This window comes from Coregonus lavaretus, assembly GCF_964263955.1.
Source record: "Coregonus lavaretus genome assembly, contig: HAP1_SCAFFOLD_573, whole genome shotgun sequence".
Taxonomy (NCBI): Eukaryota; Metazoa; Chordata; class Actinopteri; order Salmoniformes; family Salmonidae; genus Coregonus; species Coregonus lavaretus.
The window spans coordinates 1-15,000 of record NW_028162982.1 but is presented as its reverse complement, the minus strand read 5'-3'; the positions used below and the strand labels follow the sequence as shown (position 1 = coordinate 15,000).

General features: G+C 47.8%; 1 protein-coding gene across 1 annotated transcript; it reads right to left on the bottom strand.

The window, feature by feature from the left end:
• Positions 1–5,948: 5,948 nt before the first annotated feature.
• Positions 5,949–14,967, bottom strand: LOC311118622 (sodium/calcium exchanger 1-like; the record flags this gene model as incomplete). Its single annotated transcript, XM_084193411.1, has 5 exons — positions 5,949–6,328; positions 7,882–7,992; positions 8,515–8,676; positions 8,910–9,009; positions 14,899–14,967. The coding sequence occupies 5 exons, from the start codon at positions 14,965–14,967 to the stop codon at positions 5,949–5,951; spliced, it is 822 nt and encodes a 273-aa protein (XP_084049537.1).
• Between the last annotated feature and the right edge of the window lie 33 nt (positions 14,968–15,000).

Genomic DNA, 15,000 nt, shown 5'->3' with positions numbered 1-15,000 from the left:
TTGTTTTAGCTCTGTCTGAGGTAGGAACTGTGTTAGAGCTGTCCAATCCACAAGCGGCTCCCGGCGTTATACCTGAAGCGGACGTTGCCATTGGCTGCACGGAGTAGCATTAAGACCAATCCCATGCAGGCTTTTTTTTTCAAGTTCAAACACTGGAATGTGAGATGTAATGTACACCTCGATTAGGCTGAGCGTCATTATTTCTATATAGACTACACTTTCTTGTTCTGAACTTCTAACTCGAGTGGGACGGGTGTGGCTTTGTGACAATGAACAAGAGCAGCTGCTCACCGATTTTGACGGCTCCAACGCAGTTACACCTCCGACACTGCCAAGACATCAGCTATGCGGGTGTCGGCTGTCGCCGGTTAACGCATGATCTGATTGAATCTAGGCCTTAGTCTCAACATTTTTTACCTTGGCAAGGAATGTTGGTAGTCGTCAGATATTTTATGAAATATTTCCAATATTAAATTCCCCATACTCTGTTAACACTGATCTTTGTAACGCCTTATTAGCTAGCATTTTCAGAGGACGGACTAAGCTGTGATGTCATATTCAGGGACGGACTGAGCTGTGATGTCATATTCAGTGGACTGACTGACCTGTGATGTCATATTCAGAGGACGGAGCTGTGATGTCATATTCAGAGGACGGAGCTGGGATTTAATATTCAGGGGACAGGCTGTGTGTTGTCACTGTGGCTGTCCAGTGGCTTGCGAAAGTATTCACCCCCCTTGGCATTTTTCCTATTTTGTTGTGAAACAAACAAGAAATAAGACAAAAAAATAAATAAATTGAACGTGCATAACTATTCACCCCCCCAAAGTCAATACTTTGAAGAGCCACCTTTTGCAGCAATTACAGCTGCAAGTCTCTTGGGGTATGTCTCTATAAGCTTGGCACATCTAGCCACTGGGATCTTTGCCCATTCTTCAAGGCAAAACTGCTCCAGCTCCTTCAAGTTGGATGGGTTCCGCTGGTGTACAGCAATCTTTAAGTCATACCACAGATTCTCAATTGGATTGAGGTCTGGGCTTTGACTAGGCCATTCCAAGACATGTAAATGTTTCCCCTTAAACCACTCAAGTGTTGCTTTAGCAGTATGCTTAGGGTCATTGTCCTGCTGGAAGGTGAACCTCTGTCCCAGTCTCAAATCTCTGAAAGACTGAAACAGGTTTCCCTCAAGAATTTCCCTGTATTTGCCGCCATCCATCATTCCTTCAATTCTGACCAGTTTCCCAGTCCCTGCCGATGAAAAACATCTCCACAGCATGATGCTGCCACCACCGTGCTTCACTGTGGGGATGTTGTTCTCGGGGTGATGAGAGGTGTTGGGTTTGCGCCAGACATAGCGTTTTCCTTGATGGCCAAAAAACTCAATTTTTGTTTCATCTGACCAGAGTACCTTCTTCCATATGTTTGGGGAGTCTCCCACATGGCTTTTGGTGAACACCAAACGTGTTTGCTTATTTATTTCTTCAAGCAATGGCTTTTTTCTGGCCACTCTTCCGTAAAGCCCAGCTCTGTGGAGTGGTACGGCTTAAAGTGGTCCTATGGACAGATACTCCAATCTCCGCTGTGGAGCTTTGCAGCTCCTTCAGGGTTATCTTTGGTCTCTTTGTTGCCTCTCTGATTAATGCCCTTCTTGCCTGAATTGTGTTGGGCGGCCCTCTCTTGGCAGGTTTGTTGTGGTGCCATATTTTTCCCATTTTTTAATAATGGATTTAATGGTGCTCCGTGGGATGTTCAAAGTTTCTGGTATTTTTTTATAACCCAACCCTGATCTGTACTTCTCCACAACTTTGTCCCTGACCTGTTTGGAGAGATCCTTTATGGTGCCGCATGCTTGGTGGTGCCCCTTGCTTAGTGGTGTTGCAGACTCTGGGGCCTTTCAGAACAGGTGTATATACTGAAATCATGTGACACTTAGATTGCACACAGGTGGACTTTATTTAACTAATTATGTGACTTATGAAGGTAATTGGTTGCACCAGATCTTATTTAGGGGCTTCATAGCAAAGGGGGTGAATACATATGCATGCACCACTTTTCCGTTATTAATTTTTTAGAATTTTTTGAAAACAAGTTATTTTTTTCATTTCACTTCACCAATTTGGACTATTTTGTGTATGTCCATTACATGAAATCCAAATAAAAATCAATTTAAATTACAGGTTGTAATGCAACAAAATAGGAAAAACTCAGAGGGATGAATACTTTTACAAGGCACTGTATTGGCATGACAACATAGTTAGTTAGTTAGTTATTTTGTTAATTAGTTAGTTAGTTGGTTAGTCCTTGGTTTAGTTTAATGGCTGTACAACAGATGGAGGACGGGTGCATCCCAATAATATTTCCTTCCTCCTGAAACGTACACTCGTTCACTATTTCCCACAAATCTAAAATCATTTAATCGGTGTAGGCATGGGATAGAGGGAGTTTCCCCACCATATTTCCTATACCAGTCATTTTATTTTCAAATCAGTGAAGGGAAGTGAACAAGTGCACACTTTGGGAGGAAGGAGAGATCTGTGTGCTCCCATAGAGTTGCACTAGAGAGCTCATCTACTATATATTTGCCAGTGCACCCTCTATCCAACTCTATGGTCTCCTCCCATTGAGACTGAAACCAAGAGGTCATAGTCCATAGTCTTTACACGAGTCCCAAGCAAGTTGCCTTATATATCTATATTCAGCATAAAACCCATAGTTTGTTTGTTTGTTTAGTTTTTAAGACAAACGTCGGAAATGGCTCTTACGCACGATACACAGTTAGAAACACTAGATCAGTCATCATCATCAGATTTCATTGGTATTTTCTTTCAATTAAGTTTGTCAGTTTGGTCCATGCTCCTTTCTGTTTCTGGTTACCTCATATCCTGTTTGGGCATTACATCATTTCCTGCTTGGTCATAATGGTTGGAACCAGGGATGGAATATAAGGATTTTGGGCACTGGTCAGCCGGGCTAGTCGACTAAAATGTTTGGTAGCCTGGGTCCAAAATCTGTACCACACAATATTTGAAAAGACAAAATGTCACTAGTCGGTGGGCTAGTTGGTCACATTTTCTACTAGCAGGCTAGTTTAATCTTGTTTCTTTTATATCCAACAATAGTATTTTTTTAAAGTATTTTCATATATTTAATTTTCAACATTTACTTTATTCCAAAGTCCAGTTATTATCATTACGTACAGTTCTTTCATAATCAATGATAATCTTTTCATATCATCTTCTCTTCATTCCAATGCTTTTAACATACTGTGCCATTTCTTCATAATGATTTTCATTATTTATTATTTTCTTTACAATTTCACAATAACAACATCTACACACCACGCCATCGAAAAGGAGTAGAAAAAGTGGGAGGGGCAAGGTCTTCCTTAGGGAGCAAGGTGACTTGGGATTGGCTCAACAGGAGCGGGGAAAGAGGTGTGGTCTAACGTCCTCTACTAGCCTATCACTTTAAGACAATATTAAGACGTTTACAGTCTATTGGAGAATAAGGCTGGACGGAGTGAACGAGGGAAAGAGAAAAAGGAGGAGAGTTGTAAAGCTGGGGATAGAAGGGTAGCAGGGGTTGAAGTGTCTGATATGGCCCCTGCCTAGTGCACAGGTAAGGACAACAGCAGTCTTTCACTGAGATGAGGAAAGGGAGAGTTGTTGTACTGACTAGTGTTAGATGGGGAAAGGGAGGGGTAGATTTGTATTGACTCTAGTGTTAGATGGGGTAAGGGAGGGGTATATTTGGACAGCCTCTAGTGTTAGATGGGGTAAGGGAGGGGTAGATTTGGACAGCCTCTAGTGTTAGATGGGGTAAGGGAGGGGTAGATTTGTATTGACTCTAGTGTTAGATGGGGTAAGGGAGGGGTAGATTTGGACAGCCTCTAGTGTTAGATGGGGTAAGGGAGGGGTAGATTTGGACAGCCTCTAGTGTTAGATGGGGTAAGGGAGGGGTAGATTTGGACAGCCTCTAGTGTTAGATGGGGTAAGGGAGGGGTAGATTTGTATTGACTCTAGTGTTAGATGGGGTAAGGGAGGGGTAGATTTGGACAGCCTCTAGTGTTAGATGGGGTAAGGGAGGGGTAGATTTGGACAGCCTCTAGTGTTAGATGGGATAAGGGAGGGGTAGATTTGGACAGCCTCTAGTGTTAGATGGGGTAAGGGAGGGGTAGATTTGGACAGCCTCTAGTGTTAGATGGGGTAAGGGAGGGGTAGATTTGTATTGACTCTAGTGTTAGATGGGGTAAGGGAGGGGTAGATTTGTATTGACTCTAGTGTTAGATGGGGAAAGGGAGGGGTAGATTTGTATTGACTCTAGTGTTAGATGGGGAAAGGGAGGGGTAGATTTGGACAGCCTCTAGTGTTAGATGGGGTAAGGGATGGGTAGATTTGGACAGACTAGTGTTAGATGGGGTAAGGGAGGGGTAGATTTGGACAGACTAGTGTTAGATGGGGTAAGGGATGGGTAGATTTGGACAGACTAGTGTTAGATGGGGTAAGGGAGGGGTAGATTTGTATTGACTCTAGTGTTCGATGGGGAAAGGGAGGGGTAGATTTGTATTGACTCTAGTGTTAGATGGGGAAAGGGAGGGGTAGATTTGTATTGACTCTAGTGTTAGATGGGGAAAGGGAGGGGTAGATTTGTATTGACTCTAGTGTTAGATGGGGAAAGGGAGGGGTAGATTTGTATTGACTCTAGTGTTAGATGGGGAAAGGGAGGGGTAGATTTGTATTGACTCTAGTGTTAGATGGGGAAAGGGAGGGGTAGATTTGGACAGCCTCTAGTGTTAGATGGGGTAAGGGAGGGGTGGATTTGTATTGACTCTAGTGTTAGATGGGGAAAGGGAGGGGTAGATTTGTATTGACTCTAGTGTTAGATGGGGAAAGGGAGGGGTAGATTTGGACAGCCTCTAGTGTTAGATGGGGAAAGGGAGGGGTAGATTTGTATTGACTCTAGTGTTAGATGGGGAAAGGGAGGGGTATATTTGTATTGACTCTAGTGTTAGATGGGGAAAGGGAGGGGTAGATTTGTATTGACTCTAGTGTTAGATGGGGAAAGGGAGGGGTAGATTTGTATTGACTTTAGTGTTCGATGGGGAAAGGGAGGGGTAGATTTGTATTGACTCTAGTGTTAGATGGGGAAAGGGAGGGGTAGATTTGTATTGACTCTAGTGTTAGATGGAGAAAGGGAGGGGTAGATTTGTATTGACTCTAGTGTTAGATGGGGAAAGGGAGGGGTAGATTTGTATTGACTCTAGTGTTAGATGGGGAAAGGGAGGGGTAGATTTGTATTGACTCTAGTGTTAGATGGGGAAAGGGAGGGGTAGATTTGTTGTAGAAGTTGAAGGGGTGAGGGTGAGGGGAGCTGACCACTGACAGAGTTAGGTGAGGTTAGAGGTTAGAGGTTAGGAGGTGGTCTGGTCTTGTCTTGGGGCAGTATGAGTTCTTGTATCAGATGTTCCTTTGATCACCATGGCAGTAGAGGAATCAAAGAGAGAGAGAGCACTAGAGAAGAGAGAGGACTTAACAGTTATTCCCTCATCCCCTATCCATCTTTCCAACATGTCCACTCTCCTCACCAACCTCCCTCCCTTCCCACTGGGCACAGACGTCAGTTCAACGTCTAGTTTTGATTTACATTTGATTGAGTTGTCAACTAATGTCAATTCAATGTGAAATCAACAAAACATTTCCCCATGACATTGGATTTAGGTTAAAAGTTGCAAATCCAATCAAGTTTCCCACGTTGATTAAACGTCATCAAGCTTAATTTAATTGGTTTAAAATAACGTGGACACAACATTGATTCAACAAGTTTTTGCCGAGTGGGTTTCCTTTCGTTCCCTCCCTGTGCCTATTCCTCCCCTCTCTCTCCCCCAACTCTCCCATCCTCCCCTCTCTCTTCCGCTCTTCCCTCACCCCTCCATCCCCCTCCCCCTCTCTCTAGAACCCAGGTATGTGGCAGTACGCCTCCAGTGACGACAGCACTATATAGATCAGCCACATTAAGAAGAAGACCAGTGATGTCATGATCTTGGTAGTCCTCGGCCCTCCAAGCTCCCCGCCTGCCACCGACGCTCGCCGCCGGTAGAGGAGGATCATCACGCACATGCACGCCATCACCGTGAAGAGCGTGACGGAGAACGCCAGCGAGCCCGGGTCGACACGGAACACCTGGCCTTTGGAACGCCAGAACACGGCGGCGATGGTCCATGCCACTCCGATCCCAAGGAAGACGTTCACAGCGTTGCTACCGGTTACGTTGCCGATGGAAGCGTCGGCGTACTGGTCCTGGATGGCGGCCACCTTACTGGCAAAGGTGTCTGGGTAATGGTGGCAAGAGGAGGGGCAGAAGAGAAGAAATAGCAGAAAGATAAAGTTGGTGAAGAGAAGGGAGAGTGGAGGGAGGAGGAGGAGGAGGAGAGGGGAGGAGGAGAGGGGAGGAGAGGGGAGGAGGAGAGGAGGAGGAGGGAGGAGGAGAGGAGGAGGAGGGAGGAGGAGAGGGGAGGAGGAGGAGGGAGGAGGAGAGGGGAGGAGGGAGGAGGAGAGGGGGAGGAGGAGGAGAGGGGAGGAGGAGGGAGGAGGAGAGGGGAGGAGGAGGAGAGGAGGAGGAGAGGGGGAGGAGGAGGAGGGGAGGAGGAGGAGGGGGGAGTGGGGGAGGAGGGGGGGAGTGGGGGAGAGGGGGAGGAGGGGGGAGTGGGGGAGGGGAGGAGGAGGAGGAGAGGGGAGGAGGAGGGGGGAGGGGAGGAGGAGAGGGGAAGAGGAGAGGGGAGGAGGAGAGGGGAGGAGGAGGAGGAGGGGGAGGGGGGAGGGGAGAGAAGACAAGAGAAAGAGAGGAGGAGGAGAGGGGAGGAGGAGGAGGAGGAGGGGGGGAGGGGAGAGAAGACAAGAGAAAGGGAGGAGGAGGAGGAGGAGGGGGGGAGGGGAGAGAAGACAAGAGAAAGAGAGGAGGAGGAGAGGAGAGGGAGGAGGTGAGAGGATAGACTCCCCTAAGGCGGTCATCATTCTGCACGCATACTCTGTCACAACACCTCCAGCCCAGAACACCTGGGTACTGAGGCACGAAGGCACCTCCAGCCCAGAACACCTGGGTACTGAGGCACGAAGGCACCTCCAGCCCAGAACACCTGGGTACTGAGGCACGAAGGCACCTCCAGCCCAGAACACCTGGGTACTGAGGCACGAAGGCACCTCCAGCCCAGAACACCTGGGTACTGAGGCACGAAGGCACCTCCAGCCCAGAACACCTGGGTACTGAGGCACGAAGGCACCTCCAGCCCAGAACACCTGGGTACTGAGGACCGAAGGCACCTCCAGCCCAGAACACCTGGGTACTGAGGACCGAAGGCACCTCCAGCCCAGAACACCTGGGTACTGAGGCACGAAGGCACCTCCAGCCCAGAACACCTGGGTACTGAGGCACGAAGGCACCTCCAGCCCAGAACACCTGGGTACTGAGGCACGAAGGCACCTCCAGCCCAGAACACCTGGGTACTGAGGCACGAAGGCACCTCCAGCCCAGAACACCTGGGTACTGAGGACCGAAGGCACCTCCAGCCCAGAACACCTGGGTACTGAGGACCGAAGGCACCTCCAGCCCAGAACACCTGGGTACTGAGGCACGAAGGCACCTCCAGCCCAGAACACCTGGGTACTGAGGCACGAAGGCACCTCCAGCCCAGAACACCTGGGTACTGAGGCACGAAGGCACCTCCAGCCCAGAACACCTGGGTACTGAGGCACGAAGGTTACAGTTGAAATGTCATTACATCATCATGATTACACAATTAGGACAAACAGAGTGAACAGAGAAGGAGAGAAAAGAGAGGGGTAAGAAAGGAAGAGTGTGTGGTGTGTGTGTATGTGTGTAACCTACCTGGTACAGACGTCCCCAGCGCTACAAACACCACGGCAGTGACAGAGTCCTTCAGACCCACGGTACAACCGAAGGCAGAGGCCAGGTCTCCTGTTACAGCCGTCAGAACTCCTAGCAGGTACACAAAATAAAAAATACATTACAATTAACATTAAGATTCCTTCCTCACCAGCCCCCACTGGTAATCAACCTTTAATCGTTTGCTTCACCATGTGACCATCCCGCTTGACAACATCTCAGCTAGCAGGTTGATGCCGCGGGTAGTGGTATTTCAAGTTGAGTTGACCAATCCCTGGTTAAACATACATTTCATGTTACCTATAAGGGAGATGGACACAGTGAAGCAGGCCCAGCCATGCCAGTACTCTGTAGGGTCAGGGGTCAGGGTTACCTACCGATGAGACTGATGGACACAGTGAAGCAGGCCCAGCCATTCCAGTACTCTGTAGGGTCAGGGGTCAGGGTTACCTACCGATGAGACTGATGGACACAGTGAAGCAGGCCCAGCCATGCCAGTACTCTGTCGGGTCAGGGGTCAGGGGTCAGGGTTACCTACCGATGAGACTGATGGACACAGTGAAGCAGGCCCAGCCATTCCAGTACTCTGTAGGGTCAGGGGTCAGGGTTACTTACCGATGAGACTGATGGAGACGATGAAGCATGCCCAGCCATTCCAGTACTCTGTCGGGGGGACAAAGGCAAACAGAACTTTCCAGAAGACGGTGAGGAAGTGCATGATGTAGTCAAAACAGGACGGGAGACGCTCTTCACCGCTCTCCTCGTCATCATCATCACCTGGAGGGAGAGAGAGAGAGAGCGAGAGAGACAGAGAAAAATGATTGATGCGGAGGGGAGAGGGGAGAGGTGGAGTTAGGGAGGGGAAAGGGGGGGAGGCAGGGGGAGCAAAGAGTCTTGTCTACAGAGAGTTTGGGTTCTAATTCTGTTCAGTAAGATATGAATTCTGAAAATGCTGTAGACTGAAAGTGAACAGGATGTGACATCATGCAGAGAGGAAGTGAGGTAGGTACCTGCGCTCACAGTGACAGCAGAGACAAACTGTTCTCTCCAGCTGCTGCTTCCCACCACCAACGCAAGGTTAGTCTTCTTGATCAGCTTATCTACTGTGTTCTACACACACAACAGAGACCCCCACACACAATCAGTTAATACACAATCCCACACATACGGCTGAATCTTAATTTGAGATTAGAGAAAGCAACTCGAATCTTTGAGCAAATCTCCCATGTGGCATCAATTCATGATTCAGGGCTCTGTTCAATCTGTAATTCAATGGCAATGTTTCTGCGTTAGCGGAAACTGCATTCACGGTAAACGCATATGTCGGCTCCATCGGAAGTTACCTTTACATTTCTATCAGACAATCTGTAATGCTTCAGCGATCCAGATTGAATGGAGCCCTCATGCTCATGGATGTTAAGGGTAAGGATTTACACAAAACACTGAGGGCTCTAGTCAATCAGATCCGCTTTAGCCAACATCCGCATAGCTGTTGTTTTGACGGCGTCGGAGGTGGAACTGTGTTAGAGCAGTCCAATCCACAAGCGGCTCCTGGAATTATACCTAAAGCGAACATTGCCATTGGCTGCACTGAGTCGCATTAAAATGGGAGGTGGCGATGGGGTGAGGTTGTGTTTCTCTAAGCGGGAGGTAAGCTTGGCTTCTTCTTTATATGGTGTCGAGTAAAGCTTAAACCATGTATTTAGATTGTAGGTAGGTATTGTAGTTAGGTATTGTAGGTAGTTTATCTAGGTAGTTATTGTAGGTAATTATTGTAGGTAAGTATTGTTTTCGGCTGAGCCCGGTGAAGCACGAGGCTAGCTAACCCACTACCTGGACCAATAAAGCTAGCTAGCTAGCTAGCTAGCGGGTAGCTACTGGTAACTATTAGCAACTGTGGATAGTTGTTTCCAATGTTATTTCACGCTTAAGAGTACCTGTAATTATGCCAGCTAGCTACCTACCATTGAGCTGTTTTTCTAACCTCATTATCTGAAGCGTTAACGTTAGGTAGCTACTGTACTCGAAATGTAGCTAGCTTGTTGCTACCTGGGTAGCTAACTAAACAACAGCTGGAACGACCTAGCTGTAATGTTTGGAGATGCTTTCTCTCCGTTGGGACAGACGCGAACTGGCTGAATCGATTCAGTAGCTAGCTTTACACTTAACTAGCTAACAGTAGCTACTAAGGGTAAGTTATAACCTACATTTATTTTAATTTTATTTTTACATACTGGTAACCAGAGTCGTTCAAAAGGAATTCAAGACATGGGTGACTAGTTAACGTTAGCTTGGCTCTCTCTGTGTGTTTCATACCGTGGGAGGAGGGGTTGGTTCGTTGACAGAGAGCAATGGCTAGCTAGCTATTCTAGCTAGCTAACTAACTGTCTGAATAAGTTGACGACGTACTCACTCAAACTGTCAAAACTAACCCCAAAACTTTACACAACGTTAGACACGGACACGAATGATCTGTTTAGCGTGTTAACACACTATTGGTAGTTTGTTGTAACCGTGTATTGGTGCTAAACCGTTTTATTGGAAGTTAGCATGCTAGTTAGCTATGGCGTCATAGGATACGGTGCCCTGGGCGGTTTTCACGGAAGAATACTGTACCAAGTTAGCTAGCTGAATAAACTAAGTTAGTCTATTCCTAGAAAACATTGAACCGCTGTAGTTTACAACAATTATAATTTCTAAAGTGGAAGTTGGGAGAGTTATATTTGAGTGTTTCAGTGAAACGTAAGTGAGGGAGGCCCCGCTCTCTCGCTTTCCCAGATGTTTAGTCAATTTCATTCCGATCTCTTTTGTATTATTGTAGCCTTTTCTGTAGCCTGTCAACTATGTGTCTGTCTATCCCTGTTAATAATTAATAATAATTTGTCATTTAGCAGACACTCTTATCCAGAGCGACTTACAGGAGCAATTAGGGTTAAGTGCCTTGCTCAAGGGCACATCGACAGATTTTTCACCTAGTCGGCTCAGGGATTAGAACCAGCGACCTTTCAGTTACTGGCACAACACTCTTAACCACTAAGCTACCTGCCGCCTGTTCTCTCCTCTCTGCACAGGCCATACAAACGCTTCACACCGCGTGGCTGCTGCCACTCTAATCTGGTGGTCCCTGCGCGCACGACCCACGTGGAGTTCCAGGTCTCCGGCAGCCTCTGGAACTGCCATTCTGCGGCCAACAAGGCAGAGTTCATCTCAGCCTATGCTACCCTCCAGTCCCTCGACTTCTTGGCACTGACGGAAACATGGATTACCAAAGAAACACTGCTACTCCTACTGCTCTTTCCTCGTCTGATCATGTGTTCTCGCATACCCCGAGAGCATCTGGTCAGCGCGGCGATGGCACAGGAATCCTCATCTCTCCCAAGTGGACATTCTCTCTTTTCCCCCTGACCCATCTGTCTATCTATGAATTCCATGCTGTCACAGTCACTAGCCCATTCAAGCTTATCATCCTTGTCATTTTTCGCCCTCCAGGTTCCCTTGGAGAGTTCATCAATGAGCTTGACGCCTTGATAAGTTCCTTTCCTGAGGATGGCTCACCCCTCACAGTTCTGGGTGACTTTAACCTCCCTACGTCTGCCTTTGACTCATTTCTCTCTGCCTCCTTCTTTCCACTCCTTTCCTCTTTTGACCTCACCCTCTCACCGTCCCCCCCTACTCACAAGGCAGGCAATACGCTTGACCTCATCTTTACTAGATGCTGTTCTTCTACTAATCGCACTGCAACTCCCCTCCAAATCTCCGACCACTACTTTGTATCCTTTTCTCTCTCGCTCTCCTCCAACACTACTCACTCTGCCCCTACTCAGATGGTAATGCGCCGTCGCAACCTTCTCTCTCTCTCTCCCGCTACTCTCTCCTCTTCCATCCTATCATCTCTTCCCTCTGCTAAATCCTTCTCCCTCCGATCTCCTGATTCTGCCTCCTCAACCCTCCTCTCCTCCCTTTCTGCATCTTTTGACTCTCTATGTCCCCTATCCTCCCGGCCGGCTCGGTCCTCCCCTCCTGCTCCGTGGCTTGACGACTCATTGCGAGCTCAAAGAACAGGGCTCCGGGCAGCCGGAAATGGAGGAAAACTAGACTCCCTGTCATCTTTTCACTCCCTCCTCTCTACATTCTCTTCCTCTGTTTCTGCTGCTAACGCCACTTTCTACCACTCTAAATTTCAAGCCTCTGCCTCTAATCCTAGGAAGCGCTTTGCCACCTTCTCCTCCCTGCTGAATCCTCCTCCTTCTCTTCCCCCTCCCTCCTCCCTCTCTGTGGATGACTTCGTCAACCATTTTGAAAAGAAGGTTAACGACATCCAATCCTCATTTATTAAGTAAAATGACACCGCTGGTCCTGCTCACACTGCCCTACCCTATGCTTTGACTTCTTTCTCCCCTCTCTCTTCAGATGGAATCTTGCGACTTGTGACGGCTGGCCGCCCAACAACCTGCCACTTGACCCTATCCCCTCCTCTCTTCTCCAGACCATTTCCGGAGACCTTCTCCCTTACCTCACCTCGCTCATCAACTCATCCTTGACCGCTGGCCATGTCCCTTCCGTCTACACTCGATCCCTCCGATGTCAACAACTACAGACCAGTATCCCTTCTTTCTTTTCTCTCCAAAACTCTGGAGCGTGCCGTCTCTAGCCAACTCTCCTACTATCTCTCTCAGAATGACCTTCTTGATCCAAACCAGTCAGGTTTCAAGACTGGTCATTCAACTGAGACTGCTCTTCTCTGTGTCACGGAGGCTCTCAGCACTGCTAAAGCTAACTCTCTCTCCTCTGCTCTTATCCTTCTAGACCTATCTGCTGCCTTTGATACTGTGAACCATCAGATCCTCCTCTCCACCCTCTCCGAGTTGGGCATCTCCGATGCTGCTCACTCTTGGATTGTGTCCTACCTGACAGGTCACTCCTACCAGGTGGCGTGGCGAGAATCTGTCTCCGCACCACGTGCTCTCACCACTGGTGTCCTCCAGGGCTCAGTTCTAGGCCCTCTCCTATTCTCTCTATACACCAAGTCACTTGGCTCTGTCATATCCTCACATGGTCTCTCCTATCATTGCTACGCAGACGACACACAATTCATTTTCTCCTTTCCCCTTCTGATAACCAGGTGGCGAATCGCATCTCTGCATGTCTAGCAGACATATCAGTGTGGATGTCGGATCACCACCTCAAGCTGTACCTCGGCAAGATGGAGCTGCTCTTCCTCCCGGGGAAGGACTGCCCCGTTCCATGATCTCGCCATCACGGTTGACAACTCCATTATGTCCTCCTCCCAGAGTGCAAAGAACCTTGGCGTGACCCTGGACAACACCCTGTCGTTCTCCGCTAACATCAAAGCGGTGACCCGGTCCTGCAGGTTCATGCTCTACAACATTCGCAGAGTACAACCCTACCTTACACAGGAAGCGGCACAGGTCCTAATCCAGGCACTTGTCATCTCCCGTCTGGATTACTGCAACTCGCTGTTGGCTGGGCTCCCTGCCTGTGCCATTAAACCCCTACAACTTATCCAGAACACTGCAGCCCGTCTGGTGTTCAACCTTCCCAAGTTCTCTCATGTCACCCCGCTCCTCCGCACACTCCACTGGCTTCCAGTTGAGGCTCTCATCTACTACAAGACCATGGTGCTTGCCTACGGAGCTGTGAGGGGAACGGCACCTCCTTACACCCAAACGAGGGTACTACGTTCATCCACCTCTAGCCTGTTAGCCCCCCTACCTCTACGGAAGCACAGTTCCCGCTCAGCCCAGTCAAAGCTATTCGCTGCTCTGGCACCCCAATGGTGGAACAAGCTCCCCCACGACGCCAGGACAGCGGAGTCACTGACCACCTTCCGGAGACACTTGAAACCCTACCTCCTTTAAGGAATACCTGGAATAGTATAAAAGTAATCCTTCTACCCCCCCCCTCCCCCATAAACAAAAAAAAACTAAAAGTGGTTGTCCCACTGGCTATCATAAGTTGAATGCACCAATTTGTAAGTCGCTCTGGATAAGAGCGTCTGCTAAATGACGTAAATGTAAAAATGTAAATGTAAGAGAAATCCCATGCAGCCTTGTTAACAAGTTCTAACACTGGATGTAATCTACACCTCCATTAGGATGATAGAAATTCATTTTCAATTTTGAGCGTAATTATTTCTATATAGCCTACGCTTTCTAGTTCTGAACTTCTGAGTGGTGGCGGGTGTGGCTTCGTGACAATGACCTGGAGCTGCTCACCGTTTTGACAGCTCCAACCGGTTACCCCTCCGACACCAACCATCTGCTATCGCTGGTTAACGCTTGATCTGATTGAATCTAGACCCGAGTTGATCTCAAGTTATGATTCAGCTTATATAGTTAATACAGTGAGAAATAAGTTAATAGTAGTTTTTAATGTGCTTAATGAAGAGGCTTCACACACACACACACACACACACGCAAACACACACACACACCCCCATGCACTCGCGTACAGAAACACACAAGCATATTAATATAGAGACTGAAAGAGAGATTATACCTTCTTAGCTCTTCTCATAAGTGTATTCACCCCATACTACACACACACACACACACACACACACACACACACACACACACAATGATACACAAAATGAATACACAAACCACACTAAAAGCTAACAGAAGATAAAACAGAAGATGAAACACAGAGGGTCTTGCCAACATTAGAAAAAGTTTAAGTTTAGAAGTGATAAAACGCTACACGTTAGCTGTTACCATTACATAACCTGGCACATTTAGCCTTACGCTAAGGTGGCGGTGATGATTTCCTGTAAGAAATTCCGCATTTATCACGTGCAACTAGGTCAATGATTTTAATTGGCTGATGCGCATTTTGAGACTATTTCCTTTTAACTTCAACTTTTTTAAATGTTTGCAAGTATGGACCCAAAACGAATACCCAAAACAAATGCCACAAACAAATGCCCAAAACAAACTAAAAGAGGAATGAAATTAACACAGACACACGCACAGGTACCTTGAACTCGTAAGACTCTTCGATGACCACCTCTATCCGTGTGTTTTCTCCCAGACTGGGACAGCCCATCTTGGCCACCTCGTCATCCGTCGGCTTGTTCTC